This window comes from Macaca thibetana, chromosome 5, assembly GCF_024542745.1.
Source record: "Macaca thibetana thibetana isolate TM-01 chromosome 5, ASM2454274v1, whole genome shotgun sequence".
NCBI classification, from domain to species: domain Eukaryota; kingdom Metazoa; phylum Chordata; class Mammalia; order Primates; family Cercopithecidae; genus Macaca; species Macaca thibetana.
The window spans coordinates 116,772,661-116,785,484 of record NC_065582.1 but is presented as its reverse complement, the minus strand read 5'-3'; the positions used below and the strand labels follow the sequence as shown (position 1 = coordinate 116,785,484).

The following is a 12,824-nucleotide window of genomic DNA, read 5'->3' as shown; positions in this document are numbered from 1 at the left end:
TTTTCACCATGGGCTCCTTTAATCTTAGCCCTGGGATAGCCCCTCAGCCCTCACGGGCCCCAAGACTAGTATAAGGAGCTACTTGGAGTCAACACGATGGCATTATTCCAGAGAGGGAGTTCATATTGGATTCCACACATCTCTTAAGACTCAAATTAACTGCTGCACAGTTCCATTTTGAGAGCTCAGTTCCCAATAAATTGTATCCTGCCTTGGGACCCAACAACCCCTGCATCTCCACATTCCTAGAGCCCCACTGACATCCCCTCACATCCACCTAGAAAGCTATGGCAACATGACACCAGATGGGCACAGCAGCTCGGATGGTTCTTCAACACACAGCCTATGCAGTGTCCTGTATCCCAGGAAACAGGAGGGTGGTGTAGTGCATGAAGGAGACTGCTGTCAGGACAAAGAGAGTTAAGGTACACACTCCCACAAGCCTGAGAGCTGCCCCTTTGCAGCCACTGCAACACTGTAACATTCACCTCCCTAGCAGCAGGCTGCTGCTAACCTGCATGCTTCAGGGTATCTGAGGACTGGCGAAATTGGATGCTATCCTGGGGCTTGAAGACAGGCCTGCCTCACACACCAACGCTACTCCACAGCTGGTCAAACACGCTGTTCGGGAGCTTAAGGATCAATCCACCTGGCCTGCCACAGCTAGTAAGCATATGTACCATCATGGGCCTGAGGACAGGCCCACCTGGTCACCAGAGCCACCAGCCTCTATGAGGATTGTGCAGGAACTGGAGGATTGACCCACCCATCTGTCTGTCCCTGGAACCCACATATAGCATCCAGGAAAACCTCGCAGCAAATCCACCCCACCCACAGCCATTTAATGTGTGCATCATCCATGGGCCTGAGAACTGGTCTGCACTGCCCACCACTACCACTGCTGGATGTGAGCATACCGTTTGGAGGCCTGTTCCACCCACCATAGCCTATGACTGCAGATAACATTGGGGAGAACTGAGGATAGGCCCACTCAAACTGGAACCACCTTTTCCAGTGTCTGTACACATTATCCAGGGGCCTGAAGCCACAAGCACTCATGCATAACTTCCAGGAGCCTGGGGACTGGCCTATTCATGCTGCCAGTGTCCCATACAATGTCCAGGGGTATGGAGATAAACCAGCTACAACCTGTACCCATGCACACCATCAGAGGGCCTGAGAACAGGTCCATACAAACTGGTACTGCCCCTACCAATGCTTGCATGCATCATTTAAGGGTGTAAGGATTGACCCCTCCACCCACTACCACCAGTACTTATAAATGCATTCTAGGGTGCCTGAGAATGAGCCCTTAGCCTACTGATGACTGCACACATTGTCTAGGGCTCTGAGGATTCACCTGTTCCATCTGTCTCCATCAGTGCCTGCATGTGCCTCTTGAAAGCCTGAGGATGGCCCCTCCCAGCCTGCCACCACCACAGTTAATAGCACTCATTTGAATATGTCAGTTTGGGGCCTCAGGACTGGCCCATTCATTCAGTTGCCACCACTGCTGACACCTGTGCATGCTACCAGAGGTCTTCAGGGTTGGTCCACAGACAGGGCTGGCATGAACACCACAAAGCAAGAGGCCTGAGTACCCACCTGCCTATCCAGCTAAATATTGTCACTGTAAGCACATGAGAAGCCTCCAAGAGCCCCAAGAATCATCCCACCTGGAACACTAGTGCCTGCATACACCGCCTGGGCACCCAATGACTGGCACACATAGCCTGCTGCTGACACCACTGGTGTCTAAGGATTACCCACCTGATGTTCTAATTTCCAGTAAAGTCTCACCACAGCCTTAACCTACAAGTGCAGCCTAAGCCTCTGAGTACCACACAGACAATACTGATGATGATTACAAAGTAAATCATACAGAGACTACGATACTGCACACACAAGAATCAAAGACTAAGTGCCCTGTCCAACCAACACTATAAGGACATCTACAGGATAATTCTTTTTCCTTGAAAGCCAATCCATAAAATTAGAAGAAGCAACTGTTACATCAGATCTGCAGATATCAGCATATTGAGGCAAGAAACAAGATAAAACGAGAAATCATGACAAGAAAAGTAATAATTCTCTGGCAACAGATCTCAATGAAAAGAAATATATGAAATCCCTAAAAATAAATTCAAAATAATATTAAAGAAGCTTAGTGAGATTTTATAAAAGAGCACAAACAATACAAATAAATTAGAAAAAAAATTTATAATCTAATGAGAAACTTAACAAAAAAGATAGATATAATAAAAAAGATTTAAACTATACTTCAGAAACTGAAGAACTCAATTAATTAAATAAAAACACAAAGGAGAGGTTCCACAATAGACTATATCAAGCAAAAGAAAGAATTTCTAAACTTGAAGACATGTCTTTTGAAATAACCCAGACGAACCTAAAGAAAATAATAAAAAATAATGAAGACAGCCTGCCTGACATATTGGGCATCATAAAGCAACCAAATATTTAAAGTTTGAGTGTTCCAGAAGAGAGACAAACAAAAGTATAGAAACTCCACCTAAGGAAATAATAGCTGAAAATGTCCCATCTTGCAAGATGTAGCCATCCAGAAACAGGAGCTTAAAGATGCCCAAATATATCCAACCAAAAATATATTATTTAAGACCTGTTGTAATCACACTGTCAAAAATTAAAGACAAAGAGAGAACACTAAAAAAAAAAAAAAAAAAAAAAAAAAAAAAAAAAAAGACAAGAGAAAAGCATCAAGTCACATATAAAGGAATCTTCATCAAACAAACAGCTAAGTTCTCAGCAGAAACTGTTAAGGACAGGAGAGAAGAGAATAACATATTAAAAGTACTGACAATCAAGAATACCATATGTAGCAAAGTCATCCTCCAAAAATCAAGGACAAATAAGGTATTTCCCAGATAAGCAAAAACTGAAAGAAATCATTACCACTAGACTGGTCCTACAAGAGATGCTTAAGAGACTCCTACATGTGAAAGCAAAAGGATAGTATCTACCATCATGAAAATACAAAAAAAGTATAAAACTCATGTGGAGCAGACACAATAAGAAAGGGAAGGACTCAAATGTTACTACTACAGAAAACAGCCAAACTGCAATGACAATAATAAAAAAAAGAAAGGATCAAAGTGTGTACAGAATTGGTTCCTTCTGGTGGGTTCTTGATCTCACTGACTTCAAGAATGAAGCCGTGGACGCTTGCAGTGAGTGTTACAATTCTTAAAGATGGTGTGTCCATAGTTTGTTCCTTCAGATGTTCAGATGTGTCCGGAGTTTATTCCTTTTGGTGGGTTCGTGGTCTCGCTGATTTCAAGAGTGAAGTTGCAGACCTTCACAGTGACTGTTACAGCTCATAAAGTTAGTGCAGACCCAGAGGGAGCTGCAGCAAGATTTATTATGAAGAGTGAAAGAACAAAGCTTCCACAACATGGAAGGGGACCCCAGCAGGTTGCTGATGCTGGCTCAGGTGGCAAATCTTACAACACATCAAAAATATAATACACTATGATTAAGTGGGATTTATTCCAGTAATAAATGTATACTTCAATATATGCAAATCAATAAATATGATATATCGTATCAACAGAATGAAGGATAAAACTCATATGATTATTGTAATGGATACAGATAAAGCATCCAATACAAGGCACAATCCATTTATGATAAAAAAAGAAACTTCTCTACAAATTAGGTATGGAATGAACATATCTCAACCCTCAACATAAAGGGCATATAGGACAAACCTTCAGCTAACATCATTCTGAATGGCAAAAAAACGAGAGTCTTTTATCTAAGAACTGGAACAAGACAAGGATACCTACTCTTATTCAACATACTACAGGAAATGTTATTCAGAGCAATCAGGAAAGAAAAAGGAAAAAAAAAAAAAAAAAAGGGCATCCAAATTGGAAAGTGGAAGTTAAGTTGTCCTTTGTAGATGGCATAATCTTATATGTGTAATGACATAAAACCACCACCAAAAATATTTTAGAACTGATAAATAAATTCAGTAAACTTTCAGAATACAAGATCAACATACAAAAATCAGTAGCATTTTTATACACCAATGAGAAACTAGCTGAAAACTAAATCAAGAATTTTATCTCATTTACAATAGGCACCAAAAAAATTAATTAATTAATTAATTAATTAATTAAAATAAAAGAAAAACAAAAACAAAAACAAACAAAAAAAACTCTGAATAAATTTAACCAGGAAGAGGAAAGAACTCTGCAAGGAAAACTGCAAAACTCTGATAAAAGAAATTGAAGAGCACACAAACAAATGGAAACACATCTGATGCTAATGGATTAGAAGAATTTATATTGTTAAAATATCCACACCACACCACCCAAAGCAATATACAAATTCAATACATTTCTTACCAAAATACCAATGACATTCTTTACAAAATAGAAAAACAATCTTAAAATTTATATGGAACCACAAAAGACCCTGTATAGACAAAGTAACACTGAGCAAAAAGAACAAAGCTGGAGGCATCACACTTCCTGACTTAAAATATACCGCAAAGCAATAGTAACCAAACAGCATTGCATTGGTATAAGAATAGACATAGACCTATGGAACAGAGAACCCAGATATAATCCTTGCATTTATAGTCAACTGATTGTCTTCAAAGGTGCCAGCCAACAATATACATTGAAGAAAAGACAACTTCTTTAATAAATGATGCTAACAATACTGGATATCCACATGCAAAAGAATGTAATTAGACACCTATGTTTTATCAAACACTAAAATACAACTGAAAATGGATTGGAAACTTAAATGCTAAGACCTCAAACCATAAACTGATAAAAGAAAACATAGGAGAAATGCTTCAGGACATTAGGCCAAAAAAAAAAATAATAATAATAACTAAGACCTCAAAAGAATAGGTAGCAAAAACAAAAATACACATATGGGAATATATTAAAATAATAAACTTCTGCATAACAAAGGAAACAATAGTGTAAAGAGGCAAAAGAGTAGGAGAAAATATTTGCACACTATTCATCTGATGAGGGACTATTATTCAGAACTAAATAAGGAACTAAAATACCTCAATTCCCAGAAGCATAAAAACAAACAAACAAATTATTCCACGGAAAACTGGGCAAATAATCTGAATAGATATTTCTCTAAAGAAGACAAACAAATGGCCAACAGATATATAACAGTCAACATCACTAACATCAGGGAAATACAAATTAAAGCTACAATGAGATATTATCTTGCCCAACAACCGAGATATTATCTTACCCAAGTATGAATGGTTACTATGGAAAAACAAAAACAAAACCAACGCTGGTGAGGATGTAGATCAAAGGAAATTATTATACACTATCAGTGGAAGTGAAATTAGTACAGACATTATGGAAAAGAGTAGAGAGTGTCTCAGAAAACAAAAATAGAACTTTTATAAATTCCAGACTTCCACCCTGGGTATTCATCCAATGCAAAGCAAATCAATATATCAAAGGGATACCTGCATCCTCATGATTATTGAAACACTATTCACAATAACCAAGCTATAGAATCAATTATTATTTGCAACAACATAGATGTAACTAGAGGTCATTATATTAAGTGAAAAAAGCCAGGCATTTAAGACAAATATTGCATGTTCTCATTCATGTGTCGTGTTTTAAAAAGAAGTTTAACACTTTAAAAAGTTTATCTCATGAAGGTACAGTATATATTTACCAGAGGCTGGGAACGACAGTGAAGGAATGAAGAGAGGTTAGTTAATGGGTAGAAACATACAGTTAGATAACAGAAGTAGCTTCTACTGTTTGATAACATAGTAGGGTAACTATAATTAACAATTAACATATATTGTATATTTAAAAATAGCTAGAAGAGAGGATTTGAAATGCTTCCAACACAAATAACTGGTAAGTGTTTAAGGTGATGGATATTCTAAATACTGTTTTGATCATTTCACAAGTTATGTACATATTAAAATAGCGCATGAACACCATAAATATGTATAATTATTAGATATCAATACAAATTGTTTTAAAATATGCGTACATGGAGGGTTGGCACCTCTGCATTGTTCAAGGGTCAAGTGTGTGTGCATGTGTGTGTGCACGCGCACACATAAATAACAGACCAGTAATGTTTTAGGCTGTACTTCTAAGTAAAATTCACACATAATTTCCTAGAAATAAAATTTTTCATATAAAAGAGCATTATTCAGATAAACTTTCTTTGGTAAATAATATGAGAAAATCAATTTATATGTTAATTTTTACATTATTTTTCAATAGAAAAGGCATAATTGATATTAACCAAATTGTTATTGCAATATAAAAAGAAACATTTTGTATGATACAAAAGCAGGATATGTGTGTATGCATAGATATATATATATATACACATACACATATATATACACACACACACACATATCGTTTTACTTAACAAGGAGCTAATTTTAAATAATTTAGTTTATAAATAAATGAAATTGATATAATATAAAACATTTCAATTTCTTAGATAAATAAAATTCAGTTAAATTTAAAAGGCGAAAGGTTTATACGATCTGAAGAGAAACCATAGTATAATTCAGTTAAATTTAAACATCTAAACCTTGTTAAAACTCATATTTTTTCAGATTCACTGTGTACTGTCAGTTTTATTCATAGTGAAAATTCTTGCTATTCTACAAAATACTGAACACATTTTGAATGTATAAAAATTATTTTCCATATATTGCTTACTTATCTGAGCAATCTTAAGGTTACTTATTAGTAAAATAACATTTGCTTACTGAGAAAATCCTTGTCCATTCTGAATAAAATATGCAAATATACATTCTATTTGCTAATCTACTACCTTCTTTATGTTTGTTTGTTTGTTTGCTTGTTTGAGATAGGGTCTCGCTCTGTCACCCTGGCTCCAGCATAGTTGGGACTACAGACACATCCCCCATGCCCTGCTAATTTTTTTTTTTCTTTTCTTTTTTCTTTTTTTTTTTGAGATATAGGATTTCCGCCATGTTGCCCAGGCTCGTCTTGAAGCCCTGGACTCAAGTGATCCTTCTGCCTTAGTTTCCAAAAGAGTTTATTCTACAAGCCTGAGCCACCAAGTCTGGCCTAAAATCTTCTAATGGAAATTCTCAAAGCTATTTTTTTTCCATTTTCCTGAATTAATCAGCTTAACATGTGATTTTTTGGGGCAATTTTCTTCCTTGTGTCTTGAAGAACAGCTCTGTTTAGGTAGGAAACCTGCACTGACATTTTGTATTTCTCTGTGTATCTGTGTCTGCATTTTCACACCACTATATCTAATTATTTATATCAGTTCATCTTTCACTTTGGTTTTATTTCTATACATTTACTTTTAGACAAGTTCTTTGTTTTAATAAAGTTTACTGACAAATTTAGGTTTTTATACTACAACAACCCCATCAAATGAATGTCAAGTGGTTGCTGTTTTTCATTATAATTTAATTTTTATTGCTCTAATCAGGATGTGCACTATTTTGGAGACATCTGTCCATCTTAAGAATTTACTGTGAAAGTGGCTAAAATATGGTTTTAAAAAGAAGCAATATTATAAAAAGAGGTTTCTGTGAAAAACTGTAGTAAATGCATATTGGGCACATTCAAACAAATTCTAGATTAAATGCTTGAATGAAAAAAGCTTTTTTGTTTTCATCAACTTAAATGTAGAGAAAGTAATAATAACTCAAATTTTAACTATAATCAGCTAAAATTTAGAAGTAAATTTTTGGTTTAACTACCATCATTTGACTTCCCTACTCACTATTTTAAGACTCATTTTCTTTTAAGAGAAATAAACATTAATGAAGGGAATATTAAGGTTTCAAATGTAGAGTTTCACATTCTCCCATCTGTATAATTATGGAAATGAATAAATTATCACGATGATAGTTTATCCTTTTTAAGATGTTGTAAAACTGACTAAGAAGTGGAGGTTATGATAACTAAACTCCCTGATGAAGCCACTGAGACATCAATTTAGTCATCAGAAGCTCTTATATGCTCAGTTAATTATCATATTTTCCTGCCTTTGTGCTTTCAGTACAACTAAAGGACTGAAAAGAGCAGAAAAGCACAATCCTGTGCCTAACTGAATACATGTCTGAATCCTTTAGTAGTTAATTTTTCTGATTTTTTTTTGTGCAAAATTACTGCAGAAAGGGCAGTTCTCAAGGATTTATTCAAAATCAGCACTTTTCTAACACATGAAAGTCAAATGAATTTTTTCTAAAATGTTAAGAGCTTATAATACATCCCTATTACACATGAAGGTTTCTTTCAGGAAAATGATGTTAGCCTTGAAAATAAGAAAATTCAAAGTAAAATGCATATACCAAATTAGAAGGTTGTCAATTGCATTATTCTGGTGTGGAGAATGGCATACAGCTTTTGCATATCAGATTAAGAAACTTTTATCTTACTTTGTTTTTACATGTTTGCACTCACAGCTTTATTTCTGACTTCTATGAAAGTTAATTAAAACTTATTGTATGCTCTGTGGTGTACTACATGACAAAACAAAACAACAGTAATACCAGGTCATTATCCTCAGCTCCATATAGATTGAGCAACCAATGCATAATACAAGAAAATGGCCCTCATAAAGTGCTAGATGAACACATATCAAACCCAAATTGAGGGATTATTGATCATGAAAATTATTTTTTATTTAAAATTACATGGTCCTTGATATGACTAATGGACAAATATTTGTTACTCTAGGGAATATCATGCGGTCTTTATCAGAAAAAGCAACATATAAAGGTGCTGAATGAATAAGAAACATTGAGATGAAACAATGGACACTGTTAAAACAATATTTTAAAAATTAAATTTAAATATTAAAGGTTAATAACCAAAATTAAAATATATGCAAAAGTATATAAATACATATTACTCTCCCTATAAACTGTTTTAAAATTTTTTTCTAACATTTTTCAGAGAAGAGCAATGCCATGAAATATTTATAATTTTATATACACAGAATGTTTTAGGACCATTTTGCTATTAACAGAATAACACAAATTGGAATTCCTATTACTTTTTAGGGTTTAAGTCTTATAACTCTCTTATTTAGTAAATCATATACACACAGGAAATCATAAAACAATTCTGAACAGTATACTGAATGCTTAGCCACAATCCTGTTAAGTAGAGGGTGAGATATGTAAAAATAGATGTATTTGTTGTTATACTTTCAGTGAATAATAAAACATCAAACATAATGTAACAGTATTAAGAACTATATGGATCTTATGGACTATTATGCACCAACATTTTATGAGTTTTTCATTTAACCCTTTCAAAACAGCTATAAGGGGATTTTAGTGTAGCATAAATAAATCATGTAAACATATGATTATAATAAATTTCACAAGTATCATATGCTTATTCAGGGAAAAGAAATATATTTTCTTGAATTATCATGAAAATGTCTTTTGAGATAAATTCAGAAAGTCAAAAAAGTATTGTGATGACTTGAAGTGTTTGTATGGAACTTTAGTCCTCAATAATTTTCAAATTTAGAAGAATAAAAATATTTTATCCATTTTTTAATTTATAGAGTTCGTTTTAGTTATTTAGAACCAAATATTTTGACAAATTACTATGTACTTAAGGAATAAAAAAAAAATCTCACATGCATTTTAATGGACATTTAGTACTTTTATTTGGGGATTTAAATAATGTCAGTAGGGGGCTTAAGGTTACTTTTGTCTCATGATATTCAGAGGTGAACACTTCTCTCATTTGTCCATATAAATTAACTTCACATCTTCAGGTACTATTGCTATACATTATTTCAGTTTCCTGTGCATTAAGACATATTTTTAATTGATAGTTTTACGAGATGTGGAAAAATACACTGAATATTTTGGACAAAGAAAATTCAAAAATATATCTTAGGGATAAAAATTGGATTGAATTAATGTGTTAAAACTATTACCGTTGTATACAAACATTTTTTTAATTATATTTTTGCTGATTGCAACATTTCAAGTTTGTCAAAATAGTAATCACTAAAAAGAGATAAACCAAGCAAAAATTCTTATTGTGTAAGAATTTTAGGATATATTTAAAATTTCTTTTCCTTAAATGGATAGAAAACAAATTAACAGTGTTTAAAAATAACTCTATTTTCTTTTCCTTTTCAGGTGACACAATCATCTACTATTCATGATGTTAAGCAAAAGTTTCACAAAGCATGTAAGTTGTATATATTATTTAGAATTTATATTACAGTGCTTTATTTTCAAATAGGTTTTAATTTTTCTATAAGAGCAATATATGATAGAGTGTATGGAAACCATTGTTTTACAAGGAGCTCAGAAACGATAGTTTGCTTAATATTCCTTTGGCATAAATATTCTAGCATTAACTCTAATTGACCTAATTGACCCTTTAATCGCCAGCATTTTAAATTTTTCTTCACAAAGTTGTTTTTAATTTATATTTAAACTTCATTGTATTATAAAGAGAAATTTTGTATATACTAAAGACATTAATTGATACAAGTATTTATTTCTATTTAAGCAAAATATTAGGCACATTTTTACTTCCTGTATTTATACTGGTCAAGTATCATTCACATAGAAATCCTTCACACTATTCATCTAAATTATAGTGTTTAATTTTATTAATAAATTTACATAATGAATTAGTCTCTTATTTACTTAAAAATATTTATATTTGATGTATTTCAATTATATTTTTATTTTTATACTTTCTCAATAAAGTTTACTCCAAATGTTAAATATAAAAATGTCTATAATTATTGACAAATATTGTTTTTACAAACTTTATTTTTGGAGCAGCTTTTGTTTCATAGAAAAAATTTAAATAGAAAGTGCAGAGATTTCCCATATAACCATGTCCCCACACATGCCTGGCCTCACGCATTATAAATATCCCTCACAGAATGGCACATTTGTTGCAATTAATGAATACAATGGCAGACCATGATAACCAAAATTCTATTATTTAAAGTTCTGAAACTGATCCAATAGTCCCATAGACAGTTATTTTTGTATAAACAATGAAATTGATCCTTCTGTTCTTAAAGCTTGATACTTTTATTTTATCTGAGTTCCTTCCTCAGGAAAGAGTTCCTTAGCCCACTCAAAAAGTATCAAAGAACTAAAACTCACCAGGTCATCACATCCAGACAATAAGATGCTAGGCCCCTCATTCATCATAACTGTGTCCTTTCCCATCCATAGTTCCTGTTTTCTTACACAGTTACATCTCCTCCCTGTTATATAAACCCCTGGTTTTAGTCAGTTAGGGAGACAGATTTGAGACAGCTCCTATCTCTTTGGCTGCAGCACCCAATTAAAGCCTTCTTCTTTGGCAACACATATAGTCTCAGTCACTGGCTTTCGTGCTATGAGCACCCAGACCAAGACTGAACCCCTGGAATTTTGCTAACGGTTCACATTTGGTGTTCTATATTCTATGAGTTCTGCTAGGGAACATTTTTAATATTTTAGATTATTTAAACAATGTGTATTTTGTGAAAATAATCATGAAACTCATAATTTAATGCATTAAATTAATTACACTTCACAGTAAATAAGTAGAGCTCTCATATTACTTTATTTTAGGACAAACAGGTAAATTACTGAGTACTTTCTCTACATATGGCATTATGCCAAACATAAAGACTAATTCAGTAAACGCAGAAAACATGCCATAAATTGTCAAAATAGTCTTATGTGGAAGACAATATATTCATCTAAAGAATGCAGAAATAAATTGCAAATAGTCAATGTACCTAAAATTTATAAACATTTGAGTACAATCTATTTAAAATTTGTAATTAAACGGAAAGCCTATACAGGAAGGAATAGAATTGTTTGAAATACGCTTACTCAGTTTAAAATTCTCGAGGAAGTTGACATTTTTTATTTTGCCATGAAGTGATATAGGAACTGGTTATGCTGAAGAGCCAGAAAAGCATTATAGTAAGGGACAAAGAACAAAGCCAAAAAGATTTCTCTCTCTCTCTCTCTCTCTCTCTCTCTATATATATATATATATATATAAAAGTGGATTATATATATATGAAAAATATAGTGGATTAAGTTTCTAACTATTGCATTATAGTTGTTAGCTGTATTTTTATAACAGTATTTTCTAATACATTGAGCTTTTTATCAAACTCATATTTTTATCTAATCACATAAACTATATGAGCCATGTTACTCTGATTATCTCTATAAGTATTTTTGCTGTATTTCTACTTAAGTTTATTTTAATAGTTATTTCTATCATAGCATAAAACATGGATCTCATTAAGCTAGTAATTGAATTGAATTGCCACCTTTGAAATGACTTAGACCAATTCAATCTAATAAAGTGTCTCCAGAAAGTTTAGATTACAGTAGTAAGTAGGAAGACATTTGAAAATGACTTTAATATAGAGTAAAAAGATGTAACAAGATAATTGTATGTAAAACAAAAATAACGAAATCTTATTTATATTGTTGGAAAATGAGTACATGAATCAAAGTCGAATTTATATGTAAAAGAATGTGCAGTCACCTTGACAAAAGAAAGCTTTTTTTTTTTTTTTTTTTTGAGACGGAATCTTGCTCTGTTGCCCCAGGCTGGAGTGCAGTGGCCGGATCTCAGCTCACTGCAAGCTCCATCTCCCGGGTTTAGGCCATTCTCCTGCCTCATGCTCCCGAGTACCTGGGACTACAGGCGCCCGCCACCTCGCCCGGCTATTTTTTTGTATTTTTTAGTAGAGACGGGGTTTCACCGTGTTAGACAAGATGGTCTTGATTTCCTGACCTCGTGATCCGC

At 33.4% G+C, this 12,824-nt stretch overlaps 1 protein-coding gene across 2 annotated transcripts in view; it reads left to right on the top strand.

The window, feature by feature from the left end:
- The window catches only part of TECRL (trans-2,3-enoyl-CoA reductase like), a 120,828-nt gene that overhangs the window by 18,268 nt on the left and 89,736 nt on the right, over positions 1-12,824 (top strand). For both annotated transcript variants that reach the window (XM_050789886.1, XM_050789888.1), the window contains exon 2: positions 10,172-10,223. In XM_050789886.1, the coding sequence (XP_050645843.1) occupies positions 10,172-10,223 (52 nt within the window). The remainder of the gene's footprint in view (positions 1-10,171; positions 10,224-12,824) is intronic.